The 18,358-nt window shown below is 47.4% G+C and overlaps 2 protein-coding genes across 2 annotated transcripts in view; both read left to right on the top strand.

Moving 5' to 3' along the window:
* The first annotated feature begins 782 nt into the window (after window positions 1–782).
* On the top strand, window positions 783–7,841 carry LOC135817229 (RNA-binding protein PNO1-like). Its single transcript, XM_065330356.1, has 9 exons — window positions 783–974; window positions 1,922–1,978; window positions 3,388–3,453; window positions 3,822–3,974; window positions 4,616–4,699; window positions 5,071–5,131; window positions 5,314–5,431; window positions 6,570–6,640; window positions 7,219–7,841. The coding sequence occupies exons 1-9, from the start codon at window positions 924–926 to the stop codon at window positions 7,284–7,286; spliced, it is 729 nt and encodes a 242-aa protein (XP_065186428.1). The 5' UTR covers window positions 783–923; the 3' UTR covers window positions 7,287–7,841.
* A 680-nt stretch (window positions 7,842–8,521) lies between these two features.
* The window catches only part of LOC135816465 (uncharacterized), a gene marked incomplete at its 3' end in the record, with an annotated part of 14,659 nt that continues 4,822 nt past the window's right edge, over window positions 8,522–18,358 (top strand). Inside the window, 6 exon segments of the mRNA XM_065329664.1 lie at window positions 8,522–8,526; window positions 9,039–9,165; window positions 11,048–11,132; window positions 12,157–12,248; window positions 15,392–15,507; window positions 15,918–16,165. Coding sequence (XP_065185736.1) covers window positions 8,522–8,526; window positions 9,039–9,165; window positions 11,048–11,132; window positions 12,157–12,248; window positions 15,392–15,507; window positions 15,918–16,165 — 673 coding nt within the window.

The following is an 18,358-nucleotide window of genomic DNA, read 5'->3' as shown; positions in this document are numbered from 1 at the left end:
AAGCTAGCACTGATTTCCATGTCATGCCGCATTTCATAGAAAGCCCTGGCCTTCACTTCTTCGCTTGATGGTAGTGGTCTTCTCAGACAGGTGGTCGCCTTATCAGAGTGGTCGCTTTGACAGGTTGCATTGTAGATACATTCTCATGTACAGACAGTACAATCATGTTGTTTATCTAACACCATACATGTAGACGTCTACATGTATGCGCTGACCTCATTCGCATACAGGTACGTGACAGGTACGTGACCCCACTCCAGACAGAACTACTTACTTACTTACTTCAGAAGCCACCATTGCACCAAGCTGCAAACCTGCTTCAACTATTAGTATTACTAATGAATCGTAATGATTAGTATTAGTATTACAATGATTACTTCAAGGACTTAGGTGACCCGGGGGGAGGGGCCCCGGGGGCGACTCTTGGCGTGGGTCACCATGGTCTCGTACATGTACAGTACGTCGTGTCAGGCTAGGCCAGGCCGCGCCCGGCGCTTCGCGCCTGCCGCGACGTGTGCGTGCTAGCGTGCATAGCTAGCGTGTAGATACAGTGTAGATCTACCCCGGGTACCAACCCGTAACCGCGGGTACCGGGTGCGCGTGCGCACGTGCGAGACATATGCATGACATCGTGGCATAGTATGCAGGACTTGTGAAAAAAAAGAAAAAAGAAGAAAAAAGCTGTGCGTTCATGATATGTACGCAGTGTACGGCATGACATCATGATATCAACAAAACTCGAAAATCACACCAGTCGGCAGTCGACTAGTCGAGCGCATGTGTCGTTTGTCACTTTGTGAACAATTGCCATGTAGCTTGCAAGAAACTTTTTACTTACTAGTATCGCAGCAAATCAAGCAGGGAGTGTCTGAATCTGAAGTAACAACTTGAATTATAGTGAGTATTTGCTAGTGGTTGAAGACATGGCGGAAGCGAAGGAGACAGAAGAGTCAACGAAAGGCTCGATTCCAGAGGTAAGGAGACGTGTAATTTTGATCTTTCATTGACAAAATATTTTTAGTGAAGTTCAGAAACAAACCAAGACCTTGATTCCACAACAGAATTTTAGTCGTAATACAAATTGTAATGATTGTTCAGATATCTGATACGTGAGTGTTCGTTGGACACGTGAAGTTTTCTGCTTGCTTTGCAGAGGTTCGGGCTTGATGTGTTAGTATGTTACACCTCAGATCGTTCTAATACAGTACCGGTCCTGTATATGGCACAACACTTGAATGCCAGGACGTAGTCTGATAGAAGCTGATATGGCTCGTGTACTTTCTCGCGGATAGTACACAGCGCTGATGTGAAGTGCCACTATACTGCATGTACATGCCATGGTAGCAACATTTTGTCCCTTGTATGTGGTGGACCTAATAGATGATATGCCAAATAACGTGCAACTAGACTTGAGAGGGCATTGCAGAGTAGCTGCATACAAAGTTCAAAGTTGTACGGTTACCTGTGACTTGCATTCCTGCAGAGCTAGAGCTCAGGGACTACCATGTACACATTGTAGTATAGTTTGTATGCAACTTGTGTGCGATGCCCTCTCAAGTCTAGTTGCACGTTATTTGGCATATCGTCTATTGGCCAAGCCAGTGTAGATAAGTCGCCATGTCAGCCAGTGGCTCAGTATTGCGTGTTTGGTGAAATTTGGCGATTTACAGGTGAAACTACTTATTGCTGAGGGTGACACACAAGCAGCGGTCGTGGAGCTGCACTAGAGATGAAGTGTTTCAGAGCACACAGTACTGTGTACATTCTTGCACGTTTGTACACACACACACACACACACACACACACACACACACACACACACACACACACACACACACACACACACGCACGCACATGCATGCATACATGCACAACTTAAATTTATCTGTTTGTTGTCCTTTCCCTGTACGCTTGCCCTCAGGTGGAGGAAGATTTGGTGCTTATGGAAACCACGCCATCCCGAAAGAAGCGGAAACATGTAAGCTGACCATTTCAGAATGCTGTCTTTCTCTCTCCCTGTTCTCATAGCAACCATGAAGATATAATGAAGCTTATAGAAAAGAAAAAGGACCAAGGAACTACAAGTTACGCTATAATGTCCACTAACACCACCAGTTACTAGACAATCAGCTCATGCGATAACATTGCATGACATTATGGACATTATAGCGTAACTTGTAGTTCCTTGATCCTTTTTCTTTTCTATACATTTTTCCTTGGCTCTCCATCCTAGTTCATATAATGAAGCGGTAGCTAATATCAAAGATGGATTGGCAATGGTTGCAGAGGGTTACGCAGCAGACTCAGTTTTATGCATGCGTGTGCGTTAGGGGTGAAACGAATATACCGAATGTTCGAATATTCGTTCGGTTTAACACATTCGAACGAATATTTCTTATGGCGAATATTCGTTAACCCGGTATGCAGAATCAACCGGGCGACTTCAAACTTTCGTAACTTTGTGAATACTTGACCGAATCGCTTCATTGAAAGATCTATCGGCATTAGCAAACTCCCAGCTGTTGTTTAGAGGCCACCCGAACGCAGTCTGAGGTCCTGGAGGGGAGGTATGGCGCTCGAACGAAAATCACGTCTCAAGCGCTGTTTTTGAGCCTGTGAAAGGCACTTCAGCTGGGGATTTTTGTGAAAAATGACCTAGAAATGGAGAAATAATTATAATGCCTTCGTTCGTCATGCCTAATGATAGTGACAATATCCGAAAAAAATGACTGAGAGGAGGGCATGTGATGTCATCCGTGTTAAAGAAAGAATATTCGTTCGTTCGTTCGTTAAGCCGAAGAATATTCGGCTACTGGGTTTTGATATTCGTTTCACCACTAGTGTGCGTACATGCGTCCTTCTAGAATTCGACTCAGATCGTGTGCTGTTCGCTTACAGCCTACCTGTTTGTGTGCAAAATGTGTGCACATACATTGCCGTATCCTTGGAAGGCGCTAGCAGCCACTGGCCTGCAGCACCCTAGAGCCTTGCCTGGAGCAAATCAATGTTGTATTGCTACCGGGCAGCGAAAGTGGCTACTATAATCTATCTTGTTGCGGTACTAACAACAAAGGAGAGGAGATGAGCACTGCCCTCACTGTGTGTCTCAGTGAAACGAGTCTTGAGCACCCTCTGCCCCTGCAGTTGGAATTGGTATTAGGTTGCCTTTACCTCACTGCAACACCTGCACCGATTTTTAAATGCTTAAAAGCATGGATCCATCTCATCCAGTACCACAGATCGAGTACCTGAATGAACGTAGGTTGTGTTTCTCTGCGCATTTGTAAGCGGTGGCAATTCGGATGTGCGGACTTTACTTACTTTTCTAATGAACGTACAGTCTCTCATTCGTCTTACTCTTCTCCTTCCTCTGTTCCACCTTTCCAGGATGCAGCAGGCTCAGATGGAGATGCTGCCACTAGAGACACGTCGAAGCGCCTGAGTGGCGATACGGTGAGTTGATGCTGCAGAGTAACGCTAGTGATGAGGGTGATTGAGTTGCTCAGAATGTATGGGTGTGTTGTGTAGCGAGCGATCCTGTGCTCTGCAAGTGAACCGTTGCAGCAATGCCATATCTTGCTGGTAGAGGGTGCAGCTAGACTGATGGCGTGGGAAGAGTACTAGTACATGTACATGTATCTGGTTGTTGTGCTCAAGCAACACGGCTTGGGCTGAGTGTTAGAAATCAATTTTTTGTTGGCATGAGTGGTAGAAATCATGGCCTTTTGCGCTGTAGTGTGAGTGCTTGTATGTGTATGATTAGTGTATGATTATAAATTGTTTATAATTCTGCTTTTGTGTGTGGCTGTGTGTCCATGCAGTTTCTGGGTCAGAACGAGATACGCAAAGTGCCCGTGCCACCCCACCGTTACACCCCTCTCAAGGACAGCTGGATGAAGATCTTCACACCAGTGGTGGATCATCTGCATCTGCAGATTCGATTTAACCTGAACACAAGGAACGTGGAGCTCAGGGTAAGGGTTTGTAGGTGGTGTGCACGTGTAATTGACAAGTCAACGGTGTATTCTTGTTAGGGCTGAGTCGGGTAGCATTTTCTTCGGGTATCGGGTCCGGGTAGTTTTCCACGGGTAGCACGGGTACCTGATCGGGTAATATTTCCATGGTAACACCACAATGCACACCGGCCCCTTCCCTTGCGCATTGGGTAGACATGCGTGAATTATTTGTACACGTGCACTGTCCATGATGTCATCTGCGACCTCGGGTTTTCGGGTACTATTCGGTACCCGACTACCCGAGGTCCTCACGGGTAGCACGGGTACCCGACTACCCGTGCACACCACTAATACTTGTAGCATGGGATGCCTGTAATTGTGATCTAATTCGCATTGTTTGTGTCACCCTGTACAACTACAAGCCTCACTGGGCACATTGTGCAGCATTGCTGCTTTCTGCCATCTAATCATGCTATCTCTCCAGTCACTCACTGAACGTGCACAATCATGTAAACACTGTCTCCGATTTGCACGTTTCATGTTTGTGGAAGCCAAAGCTTGTTATGTGGTGTGATGTGATGGTGGAGTTGGCGTGTATTCCGTCCACAGCCACTCAGCTTAACTCTTGCTGTGTCCTTTGCAATATTTCCGCGCTGCAGAGTTCAGCGAAAACGAAAGACATCGGTGCTATTCAGAAAGGAGCAGATTTCGTCCGCGCATTCATGCTTGGCTTTGACGTTGAAGTAAGTGGCTCGCAGGACCCTAGTTTCTGTTCTCCTATTCTTCTTGTGTGATAGACTGCATGGTGCTGGGAATGGATATTTGTGTTGTGCAGTGAACGTGTTCGTTTATTACTTGTTTGTGCTGTGTTTGGTGTCTTCGCTACTTCGGGGCCATTTTACAACGACAAAACTGGCTATGTTGGGAAAGTGGAAGGTGCTAAAAATGGAGTGTTAGAACTTCTGCTTACCTGTCTTCTGGTTCTGCTCATGCGCGTGTGTGTGTGTGTGTGTGTGTGTGTGTGTGTGTGTGTGTGTGTGTGATTGTGTATATGTGCGTGTGCATGTGTATATGTGCGTGTGTATGTGCATGTTTGTTTGTGGATTGACTCCAGGATGCGCTGGCTCTGGTTCGGTTAGACGACCTGTTCTTGGACTCGTTCGACATTGAGGATGGTAAGTTATGAAAGAAGATTTTTTAGTAAGCTTGACATCAGGACAACTAAGCAGATAGCCACCGGAACTGATACAATCATCTGTTCTGAGCATACCCTGCACAGTGGTTTTCTCTGTTATTCTGCTATCCACTTGTGAGATGACGTGTGTTGCTGTGGTGTGTTGCGCTGTGTATGCTACAGTCAAGCCACTGAAAGGCGATCACTTGTCACGTGCCATTGGACGTATTGCCGGCAAGGGAGGCAAGACCAAGTTCACCATCGAGAATGTCACCAAGACGAGAATCACACTGGCTGACAGGTAAGTTGCTGTTGGTACTGCTGCTGCTGATGGTGGTGGTGCTGCTGCTGCTGATGATGATGGTGCTGCTGCTGCTGCTGCTGGTGGCGGTGCTGCTGCTGCTAGTGCTGGTAGCGGTGGTGGTGCTGCTGCTGGTGCTGCTGCTGCTGCTGCTGCTGCTGCAGCTGCTGTATCCAGAGAAGCTCTGCTCAGTAAAATCCAATACCATCAGTAAGTTAGCAGCTTGCACCTGTGTACAGCCCAGTGTCCACAGATCTGGGGCTGTACACAGTGCCTGGGGTGACACTGACTTCACGGGTTGAATTTCTTTGAGCACTGTGGCAGTCTGCTTTAGGAGTGTTAGAAGTGACACCTATCAATGAGATGTGCATTGTGCTTCATTGGCTGGGCCATCTTCAGTGCATTGTGTACTTGTAAATGAATCTCATTATTGGCTGTTGCCTATGCACACAAAGGTACAACAGAGAAATGTCAGGGCTCACCACGACCATACAAAATTCAAAAAGCGTCGACCACCATTTTGAATGCCGCCAAAGCCAGAGTTTGTGCAGTCATAGCGGCTACGCACCCGAGTTCATGCTCATCGATGTACAGCGATGTACAGTCTAGTCGTAAAATACCGGTATTTTACGACTTCCTGGGCTACTCTGTACAGCGAAGGGCCAGTGCCGAAGGGAATCTTGTTGTTTGATGTCGAGAAAGACACGCGGAGAAGACGTCCTTTCTCCAAGCAATCTTGGTCATTTTTCTCAATCCGCTGGTGGGTGTCGACCAAGATATGTCCGTGGGGTACTGGTGAGCTTGAGTCCTGGCATCTACAAGAATTTGCCGCGCCTAGCTAACCAATGTTGTCAGTAGAACTCAGCGTTTCCTGATCGCGACTCGGCACACTCTTTTCTGTTTGGCCTCGCAGTCACAAATGAATCCCTTAGTCATGACCGTTATTGACGCTTTGTATGGTCGTGGTGAGCCCTGAATGTATTTGAATCTGAATTTCGCACTAAATTTGTGGTCATCAGACAGCAGCAATCTGATCTGATCAGTTCTAATATGTACTAGTACTTTCATTGTCTTGTTGCTGTGCGTTTTTGATGTGTATCTTTGACATTCTTTGTGTTCTTCTGTGCATTTTCTGCAGTAAAATACATATTCTGGGATCGTATCAAAACATCCAGATGGCACGTAGATCCGTTTGTAATCTAATCATGGGTAAGGGCCCGGTTTCAGCTGGCTGCAGATTGAGAGGATACGAGTTTTCCACTGGCTTTTGTGTGGAGGCGATGCGAATGACATTATCGTATAGACCATGCGAAGCAGGGAGTAGTAAAATGCCAGCTCTTGTGGTGACGCTCCATACAGACCACCTCTAATGATGATAACCTCAGAGGCTCTATTGAGAATGTCTAATGGCAAGATATGACTGTGTTGCTGGCCTGTAGTCAGTCCTTTTTAAAAAAGTACTAAAGAAGTGAGTTTTGAAACTGAGCCGATTTCAACTTGCTGTCGGGTCAAGTTGTTGGGATATGGGATCATCTGAGGGTCCCTATGCTTCTCGTTTTTCTCAAGTTTTCCTTGCGCCACCCTGCCAATGTTGCTGGTGTGATTTTGTAGCAGGGTTTACTCACCAGTTGTGTGTTGCACTGCTGGTGGGTGTGTTTGTGTTCTGGATGTATTCTGCCTTCCGATACCTTTCACTCCCTCCAGCATTCGTTTTGTCTGTGTGGCTGTTGCTCGCCCTAGCTAAGTCTTTGCTTCTTGTGGTGCTTGTGTTTCCTCGTCGACTGCAGGGAGCGCACCAAGCAAGGTGTACGGCAGCATGCGTGCCATGGCCAGCCGCTCGGCGGAACGATTCTAACCTGCCTACTGTTCCTCCCCCCCCCCCCCCCTCTAGTGTTGGAATACAGTGTTATGGTTGGCTGTGTGGAACATGTACACTCTGTAGAAGCATGGCACCACACGATTGACCTCCCGCTCCCCTCTTCCTCCTGTACATAGCCCCTCTGTACATAGTCACACCTCATATGTACATATGACCCATAGCTGGCATAAGCGATTAGCTAATATAATTATTTTTTCATAATGTAGTGCAGTGTTGTATGCGTGTTGCTGGCGGCTGGAGCCAGTGCTGCCTTCCTCAGATGGTGTGACTGAATGGAAGAAAAGTCTGCTAGGGTAGTTGAACCAATTGGCCAATTCCCCAATACCAGCAAATCTACAATTGTTATGATTGTACACGAGCGTACTTCCCATCTGTGTATTGTTGGTGATTGCTGACTGTCAGAGTGTCTTCTACTGTATATGCAGTGCTGTACATCAACTTGATTTTCATAGCAGACTCAGCTTGATTTGTCGTATTTTTTGGGAGCCGGTCTTGTTACCGCCGGTCTGAAATAAGCACCACCTCGTTTCAGTTCTTCTGCTCTCTTTGTGCGTGTTTTTTTATAGAAATAATTGGGTGAAATTTTGGGGCTCACCAACTACAAAATTAATAATATAATTATCAGGAGCCCCTATAGACTGTGACATGTACTGGTACATGACAACATGTACATTGACATTGTGAATTTGTCATGTTACTACAATTCCGGGCTCATTGTGACATTGATGAAAAAGGCGAAGGGCACTCAGTACTACAGTAGGCTATTAGCAAGAGTATAATTATAACTATAATTATACTCTTGCCATTAGTCATGCTTGCATTTGCAGCCACAATTGTAGGTTGCTTCGCAGCTGCCTGCTTTTGCCAGTCCGCCAGCGCCACATACAGTACAAGGACGGTGCATGGAAAAACCACGAAAGAATGCCAGAAGTAAAAGAAGCACCGTCTTGCTAGTGACAGTACTGTCAGTGCAGGACAGTAGTGTCAAGAGGTTTATGACACTCTTGGTAGTGACTGTGTTGGTAGACCAGGCAGACTACTCAAATCAAGAACAGACACAGATAAGATCGGTAGTACTGTACTGTAATAGTGCAGTGCCGGTGCAGTGGTAGATCATTGACATTGTCGACATTGGCATAATCATTGTACGAGGTGCAAATCATAATGTGAAAAATCTCCTCTTTATTTCATGACGCACGCAGATTGTACGCATGACGTAAGCTTTGATTTCAAACAGCACAGCGTGCAGAAATGAACTGGAAACAAAGCACCAAATCTGTGTTCATTTTTTACTTGTCATGACCAGCACTGGCAGCAGGAAGCAGAAGTCAACCAGTTTGTGTTTCGCCAACCTTAGACAGGTCTTGTTTGGCTTCTGCATTGCATGAGCGAAGAAAACTCACGTTTGTGAGTAGTTGCCTTCTATTCATCCGCTTCGCTCCTCACTTGTTGTTCATTTGAAAGTCGACATCCTCGGAACTGGAGGAGAATACCGAATTTTCTGAGGAGATTTTTCACATTTGCACCAAGTTGTTGTCTATTGCATTCCAGGAAACGGCGAGTAGTCGAAATGTTTTACGTGTTTTATGTGAACCTGGGGAAATGGATGGACCAAATTGTGGTGGACATTCTCACTTTCAGGTACTTGCTGAAGATGCCTGCAAATACACTGTAAGCTTGCATCTGGAAATACATATTTTCTACTTCTCTGTGTTGCGCCTGTTGCAGTTTGCTCGAGTTGAAGCGTTCCATTGCTGATGAACTGGATGTGAGAGAAAGCAGCTTGATGCTGTTCACGAAGGAAGGAGAGTTCCTGAAGGGCGATGATCTAGTTGCTACGTTCGGCGTGGGTGGGGTAAGGGCTCTGCTGTTATCCATGCTGCGTGCACCAATAGTGTTATGTAATCTTGGTGAAAGAGACATGCGTTTGAATTGCAGTGCTTCTCAACATCATCTCTGAAAATATCAGTGTGGTGCATGTACACAGTTTCTGGAGATGACACTTGAAATACCGTCCTGGTGCCAGGTAATAAAGTAACTGAGTTTTTTTTTCTTCAGATTGGCATTGTACTTTAAATACAGTAAAACCTGGTGTAAGCGACCTCTGGTTTTAGCGACCACCTGCTCTTAACGACCGTTTTTCCATGCACCGACAGCTCTACACTTAACCTGTTTAACCTGGTTCTAAAGACCACCTGGCTTTAACAGCCGCTTTTGCTTGCACCGTGGTATGGCCGCTTAAACCAGGTTTTACTGTACCCACACAACAGCTCGAGTCTAGGTACTGTATGTGTACTGGTGCTGGTAGTATTCAGTGTCTGCTTGAGAGCTGGGTCAGCGACCCGGTTGGGGGGGGGGGGGGGGTACTTGAACCCGTTTGGAAAAAGAACACCGGGTCACCTGTGACCCGGTTGGGAATACAATGTACATCAGGGAGCCCGAAAGTATTTACAACTCCCTGATCATAGGCTGATGTACATGCAGTAGCCGCACTTGAACGTACACGGCTCTGACCCGGTTGCAATGGTTGTGCCAGGTACACATGTACCCGGCTGGTTTGAAATCCTAGAGCAGACACTGCTATTGGCTCTGCACAACAATCATAGCACTCTTTTTGGGGGGGGGGGGGGGGGGGGGGTGGGGGGGGTCAGTTCGTGCTGGAGGCAAAAGACATCATGATTGTACTTCTGCAGGGTGATTGTTTTTTGGCACAATGGCTCATGGCTGAGATCATGGTGATGCGCTATGATCCAGCACGTGTACAGTCGCAGTCTGCCGAATCGTCCGATTTGTTGGACAGTGTCCAAAGATGGAAAGTCGATGAGGAAACATTGATCTAAGAATCGCAATGAATAGTACCAAGAGTCCATAAACAAGAGTATGCAACTGTGATCTCTTTTCTATGGGCCAGATGCACGGCCTGCCTTCATTACATCATTTTGCGGAAAATCAAACACCACACTTTCTCTCCGGTTTGAAATGAACTTTAGTACGGAACTGGAGTTCACGCACCAGAATTTAGAGATCCCGTAGGTACTGGAAGGAATCGAGCAAAACCGGATGGAAATTGTGAGTTGGAGTGCATGCTTTCAGAGCGTGATGGAGGTAAGTTACATAATGAAGGGACCCATAACCACAGTTGCACACTCTTGTTTATGCACTCTTGATAGTACAAAATGTGCAGCCGTTATGAACATGCATATACGCGTATCATCCGTGGAACGGTTTGGTTTTTCTGAGAACATTTTCTTGTTTTCTTTCACTCTTCAGTCAGATTACGCGTTCTCAGGTAAACCGAACCGTTCCACTGATGATGTGTGTATATGCATGCTCGTACTGACTGCGCATTTGGTACTACAGTAAAACCTGGTGTAAGCGACCTCTGGGTTTAGCGACCACCTGCTCTTAACGACCGTTTTTCCATGCACCGACGGTTCTACACAGACACTGTGGGACCTGGTTCTAAAGACCACCTGGCTTTAACGATCGCTTTTGCTTGCACCGTGGGGTGGTCGCTTAATTAAACCAGGTTTTACTGTATTCAATGTCCAAAGAAGCGAACAATCGTTGATCTGGTCACAGTGTCCTTTGGTGACAAGTGTACAGTATTGGCTGTAGGAATAAGTGTTGTTGTTGTTGTTGTTGTTGTTGTTGTTGTTGTCGTCGTTGTCGTTGTTGTCGTGGCCGTTGTCATCATCGGCGCTGCCGTTCTTGCTGCTACTGCTTTGCCATCGTAGCCTAACAGTCCTGTTTTCGTGCTGAACCAGGCTGACCTGGAGTTAGCCAAATCACCACAGTCAATCATTGACAAAGAGGCCGCCAGTGAGTACCGTGCATATATTGTCTGTCTGTGTGCCAATCACTTAGGGCGCGTTCGAATTGTCTTCATCAACTCTTCTAACAAATTTTATAAAGAGATTAGTTGAAGTCTCCCATTAGAACGGTTTCTATCATTTTAGAGTTTTTCAGTGGAATTGTCATGGCGATGATGACGTCCGATCAGATCGACCATCTCCACGTACTACGTGACGTAGCTATTCCAAACTCTTCGAAACTAATCCACCTTCCCATCGGATGAGTTTCGCGGAGTTTCGAGGAGCTTCGTTTTTCTGAAGAGGCCAATAAGGCCACCTCTTCAGAAAAACGAAGCTCCTCGAAAAGTCAAAGAGTGACAATTCGAACGCGCCCTAAGTCACCAGTCTCTACCTACATGTACTAAGTCACCAGTCTCTACCTACATGTATCTCTTTTTCTTGTGTGCTGCTTATTGCTGCTCTTGCTCATACACAATAGCGTCTGCACTGGCTTTAGTGTACACCTGTCACAGGTGTCACAGGGCAGTGAGGAGTGGTACAACCAGGATACGAGGGGAAGGTCCCATGGGGGGGGGGGGGGGGATCGGATTTTTTCGCCCAACAGGGCATGTTTTAGCACTGTACAGGCACTCTGGGCGGACCATCCTAGACGAAAAGTGATACTACCATGGTCATACTGGTCGTACCGTGTGTGACGCCTCTGCCTGTCATTCCTCCCTCTTCCCTACATCCAGCCACCCTCTGTGCATCCATCCTTCTATCCAGCCAACCACTGTCCATCCACCCTGTCTCCATCCACAATCCATCCATCCTTTTGTTTATTCAACCCCTTTCACACTACACTTTCATTTTTTCTTCTAGAATGTAGCACCTATGTACATGTATCTACTGTACAACACATGTATTTTAATATTATGTGATCTATTTCCTGTCTGTATTGTGAAAAAATTGACTCCAATTCACTATCACTCTATTGGAGGGATTTGCTGAGGCGCAAACCTGATACAACTGGTGTGTGTGTGTTTTCTTAGGGTTACTGGAAGGCCTGGAAGAGCACTTCCGAATGGCCATTGACATGCCACCATCATTGGATGCCCTCAAGAAGAGACTTGCGCTCGTCAGAGTAGGTATCTGTTTGTGTGTTTATGTGTGTGTGTGTGTGTGTGTGTGTGTGTGTGTGTGTGTGTGTGTGTATGTGTGTGTGTATGTGTGTGTGTGTGTGTTGCATGCGTGTGTGTGTTCTTGCATGCGTGTGTGTGTATGTGTGTTCTTGCATGCATGTGTGTGTGTATGTGTGTGTGTGTGTGTGTGTTCTTGCATGCGTGCGTGCGTATCACGGCTGTTCAAGCGAGGCCAACTTATCGCAATGGCGGACCAAAAACCTGGATCCATGAAAAATCTGCTACATCTACGTCACAAATCTCTATGGAAACTCCAGAGCAGGCGGACAATTTCGAACTTCCTCGGTCATTTTTGTACTGATTGACTTTTGTAGATGTGTGGCCGATTTTTAGTTGATACTGTATAAGCAGAAATATTCGTCTGGAATTTAATTTCGTCTTTTTCGTCCAAGGAGCTGTTGGACTAAACGAGAGAGCTTGGAAGCTCAGGGCCCTACGCTATGATTTTTTGCTTGCTCATCATGCATGTAAACGTGTCAAAGCTGTGTGGACCCTGGCTAGCGCCAAACGATACTGAAGTAACGGCTGTTGCATAGCTATGGGATTAATATTTGGTGTTTATTATTTATTTTTTTGTGTCACGCCTGGCGCTATCCCGTATTTGTCCCGTACCGTACCGTAGCATCAAAGACAGCTGGCCACAAACAGCTGGCCACAATATTTTTGTTTGTTTGTGCCATCGGCATGCCTGGCGCTATCCTGTGATGTCTCGTTTCTGCCGATCACGGGCGTTCTGGAGTCGCCGGGATGTCTGTCCTGACGTTTCCTGTGACCGGTGTGACTCTGCCGATCACGGGCGTTCTGGAGTCGACGGGATGTCTGTCCTGCCGTTTCCTGTGACCGGCGCTGACTCGCCCGTTCAGGATTATTTTGGAGACGACGGGATCTCTCTTCCAAAGTATGTTTTTGCTGACGCATCCTATCACCTATTCGGCAACTAACGTCCGTTCTAATTGCATTTCCTCGTCTCCCTACTTCGTATTTCTTTCCAGTAAATCTCCCTATACAGCAGGGAGTCGTTTACATAATACGACTCCCTGCTATATATCTGTATACGTTATAATTATTATGCTATCGGCCCACATGCGGTTCCCGGGCTGGTAGACAGGCGGCCCAGCCAGCCTGCTAGTGGGATCTCGGCCTCGCACACAAATCCACACAAAATGTTACTGCACTATTGGCCTTAATGCATTCCCCGATACACTTCGCATAATTATATACTCATTCTCTTGATGGTACCGTACTCTTGATGGTACGGGACAGGTACGGGATAGCGCCAGGCATGCCGATGGTATAAACAAACAAAAAATATTGTGGCCAGCTGTCTTTGCTGGTACAGTACGGTACGGGACAGATACGGGATAGCGCCAGGCGTGACACAAACAAACAAACACCAAATTAAAGCTGTGTGGACCCTGGCTAGCGTCAGACGTTACTGAAGTAACGTCTTCTGCATAGCTACGGGAATTAAATGTAGGACTAATGTCGATTTGCCCAGCTTTTCTATACACTCTTATGATCCATGGACGAAATTTTCAACCGGACGAACTCCTTTTCTTTGGAGTTGGACGAAATTATTGACCGGCGAAGTTTTCTGCCTCTACAGTAGTTGGATTGAGAGAAATTCGAATTCCCCAATATGTTTTCCCTTATCTGTTCTGTCTGGACACTTTTTTGACTACGTTAGCCCAATTGCGAATTTCAACAACTGTTTTTAGTTATTGAATGTTTTGGATAGTATAACCGCCTTTCCGTTTCCGTGGGACGCCACTACCCCATGATCAGGCGTCAGATGCGGCTCCTAAACGGTGAGACAAGGGGTACTAAAATACACGGTGCAAAGACACAATAACGGATGTTAAATTATCGGTAACTTGCAAGGACTCTTGCAAGGAGGGGTGTCAATAAACAACTTTTAAAGCTGTTTATTGACACCCGTCCTAAAGGAGATATAATATTTTATTATTATTTACAAAGTGGTTGCTGTGTAGTCTAAATATATACAAAGCTTCTAAGTTAACGCCTTCAAATGAATGGGACAACTTCTTCCATGTCAATGGCAACATCCAGTACCACATGCTGCTTGGGGAGGCCTGTATGCCCCAAAACATCCTTTTCCTCGCTGGACAACCACCCTGCACCACCTTACAAGTTACATGACATACAGGAGATAGTTTCCAGGTCCTTTAGTCATGTGTGAGCAACCCTACAGAGAGAGAGAGAGAGAGAGGGGGGAGGGAATAGCAGCAGTGGGCAATACCTTCAGAGGTGGATAAAATTGACAATTGCGTGCAGGTTGGCATGATGCCATGGGAAAATTGGGTGAGAGCTGGGGTGGAAGACGGCTAGTACTATGTGCAAATGTCTATCTCCATCTATCTATCTAGATACATGTTGGTGCCACATGTTTCCCTCCTTGATCTCTGGACCTGTGAACTCACACCCGTTCCCCTCCTTGTTTATCTCGCCTAGTTTCAGCGTTAGCTCGTGTGCATTCCCTCTGGTACCCACTGGTATATAGGTAGCTCTTGAGTCTTGACTGAGCTCAGCATCAGTTGTCAGATGAGTGCATGAAACCAGTTGCAACAACGAATAAGTTTGTAACTCTGTAATTCATCAGTACCTGCGTGTTGTGTACAAAGTAACTGTGTGGTTGGTTTGGTGCTTGTGTGTGTGTGTGTGTGTGTGTGTGTGTGCATCGCTGTCCTGTGTCCACGGATGTCCCCACTATATCTATTCGCCATGAATCTGACTCTTTTCGATGTGATGTTTGTCGCCGCTCTTTCCGCTCTCGTTCTGGTTTGAGCCGTCATCACTGTGACCGTGCGAAACGGATGTCACGTGCAGCCAGGAACAACTGCCGTCATGAATGCGAGCATTGCGAAAGACGGTTCTCAAGGCCACAGGACTTGCAACGCCATGCCAAATATTGTTGACTTTGCGATTTCTCTCTCTTCTCTTCTCTCTTCTTGTCGTTGTCTCCCGTTTCTGGGAGCGGCGTGGCCCGATAGGGTAGCTGTACATAGTAGTAGTAGTAGTAGTAGTAGTGTGTGTGTGTGTGTGTGTGTGTTTTCTACTGCTTTAGAATTGCCTTACTCATGGCAACGACGTTAATTCTGCTCTTCTGCGCATGTTACAAGAGCACTTGATGCAGCAGACGGGCCTCGAGGCTCTCTGTCGCAGTGTGCAGCCCCTGAGAGAGTAAGTTGCAGTGTGAGCTTTCTCTCTCTTTCCCTCTCTCTCTCTCTCTCTCTCTCTCTCTCTCTCTCCTCTCTCTCTCTCTCTCTCTCTCTCTCTCTCTCTCTCTCTCTCTCTCTCTCTCTCTCTCTCTCTCTCTCTCTCTCTCTCTCTCTCTCTCTCTCTCTCTCTCTCTCTCTCTCTCTCTCTCTCTCTCTCTCTCTCTCTCTCTCTTCTCTCTCTCTCTCTCTCTCTCTCTCTCTCTCTCTCTCTCTCTCTCTCTCTCTCTCTCTCTCTCTCTCTCTCTCTCTCTCTCTCTCTCTCTCTCTCTCTCTCTCTCTCTCTCTCTCTCTCTCTCTCTCTCTCTATTCATTCTTCATTGCATCCGACATCACGGAATTGTGCGAATGTGTATGTCCTACTTTCTATGCTAGGAGTCTGGAAGAGCGACTAAAGGATGGCTTTGCTCGCCGTGACGCACTGCTTTCCAAATCTGATGAGCACTCGGCACTGCTGGAGAACTTCCCCGATGTCCTGGAGACGCTGTCGCAGCTGAGCTTGCCCGGTGGCGTACACGAGTGCCTCACGGCCAGTCGCAGATATCTGGCTGGTAGCTGTGACAGTGTTACTTCAGCCATGGGATACAGCCGAGGTGGTGTGGCGGCAGCAGCAGCACCGGAAGGTGCAGCGCCGATTAGCGATCCCACAGTTCTGCCACCGTTGCTTCATTGCTCGACTGGATACATGCGCAGGTCAGTCATATCCGTGTCTCAAACGGCTGGAGCATTGTACAATCTCCCAGTTTCATACACTTGACTGTGCACTACATTGTAAACTGCACTACACATGCTAGACGCCGCAGCTCCAATGCATGCACTGTGCTGCTTACATCCTGCAAGTTACCCATCGTCGGTGGAGCAGCCTTGCTGATTCGGCTGCTGCTAGCACTATTCTCCTCTGCTTGTAGCCTGGTGGTCATCAGGAGTCCTGTCGTGGACCAGCAGATTCAAGGCCACTCTGATCGAAGCAGTTGACCAGAGAGTGTGGGGATTGCATGATCAGGATACCTGCAGTCACTGTAGTGGGCGATGGCACATACATGTACAGGATTAACCCACTTTTTCTACAATTGCCACCACTTTCTATGTATGTGTTTGTATGTAGCTGGGGGATTCCCCTCCTTCAGTGTGCTATAGCCTATAGCTAAATGGCCGTTCAATGGACAGTTCCTTGTGTTGTCTGATGATCAGGTAACAAGCGCAAAGCTCACAGTTACCAACTTTGTTTCATTTTCTGGCTACATGTACATGCTTGCACTTGCTGTAGTGCATGTAAAATATGCTGGGTTTGATCTACTCACCTCCCACCGCTTTAGGAGCTGCATCTGCACCTTGATCCTTGACAGTGGTGCTGTAGTATTAATTTACTATGGATGCGCCCGAGTCCCACGCGGACCATGACATTTAATTCAATTTACTTTGACCTGGCTAGTGGTGGCTTTGTCTGTAGCACACTTGGCTACTTAGGGCGATAAGCCAGTGTGGTCTTTGTGGTGTTGTGAGCTGTGTTTGTGTTGCGTGCTGTTCTGTGTGTGTGTGTGTGTGTGTGTGTGTGTGTGTGTGTGTGTGTGTGTGTGTGTGTGTGTGTGTGTGTGCAGAGCCCTGTGCATAGTTTGAAGGACTTCTGCGCGGAGTGTCAGGTTTCCCTGTCCAAGGTGGGTGCAGCATGGGTATGATATTGTGCGAAGAGACAGTGTGACTGTGTCTCTGTCTCCGTGGCTCGTTTTCGGGAATGTCTCCCTTACTGGGAAAGTTGATTATGCCTTCGGAAGGGCTTGGTTCCATGCCCCGGAGCATTGGACGGCTCGCTGCTTCTGGCGGCGGTATTCGGTGTTCTTCTAACACAGTGAACTCTGTACATTGCTTGTATGGCAAATCAGTGGTGGTGAGGGCCGGAACAGCTGAGCATAAGTTCAACTTTTCAGCCCAGCCTCTACACCGTTGCCGGTACAGCTGTGAAATCTGAACGCGAGCGTATGCGCCAGTGAACGGCAGTGACACTAGATAGGTCAAGTGTGGATGGTGTGCTAGGGATGTTGACGAGGAAGTCAGGCACTGGCGCAGGCTGCACTGTGCACCTTGTACTGTTGTGGACATGGAAATCCAGTCGATTGACCAGGGCCGGCACCCTCAGCGCGTACAGAACGTTGCAGGCAGTGCACACGTTGATCCGATGCGACTAGCGCGCTGCAGCGCATAGTGTCTGCTCTTACTGCTCACTCACGCCGCCACGGCTGCAGTGCATGGCCAGGGGCCGGTAGACGTGCGACCGGATTTCCATGTCCACGGCAGTACAAACTGAGGTTATCGTTTTCACTCACAAAGCAACTGTTCAGTACATGGGGTAGTGGTCTACCAGAGCAATCACACTCACGATGGGTTATCGTTTTCCACTGGAGGAGTCCCAACGTGCACAGGACCTGATTGTGTCTGCCAGTCCGTAGATCACTGGAGGAGTCGCAACGTGCACAGGACCTGATTGTGTCTACCAGTCCGTAGATCACTGGAGGAGTCCAAACGTGCACAGGACCTGATTGTGTCTGCCAGTCCGTAGATCACTGGAGGAGTCCCAACGTGCACAGGACCTGATTGTGTCTGCCAGTCCGTAGATCACTGGAGGAGTCGCAACGTGCACAGGACCTGATTGTGTCTGCCAGTCCGTAGATCACTGGAGGAGTCGCAACGTGCACAGGACCTGATTGTGTCTGCCAGTCCGTAGATCACTGGAGGAGTCGCAACGTGCACAGGACCTGATTGTGTCTGCCAGTCCGTAGATCACTGGAGGAGTCCCAACGTGCACAGGACCTGATTGTGTC

The sequence above is a fragment of the Sycon ciliatum genome, chromosome 5 (assembly GCF_964019385.1).
Source record: "Sycon ciliatum chromosome 5, ocSycCili1.1, whole genome shotgun sequence".
NCBI classification, from domain to species: domain Eukaryota; kingdom Metazoa; phylum Porifera; class Calcarea; order Leucosolenida; family Sycettidae; genus Sycon; species Sycon ciliatum.
This window is presented reverse-complemented; position numbering and strand designations above follow the sequence as displayed.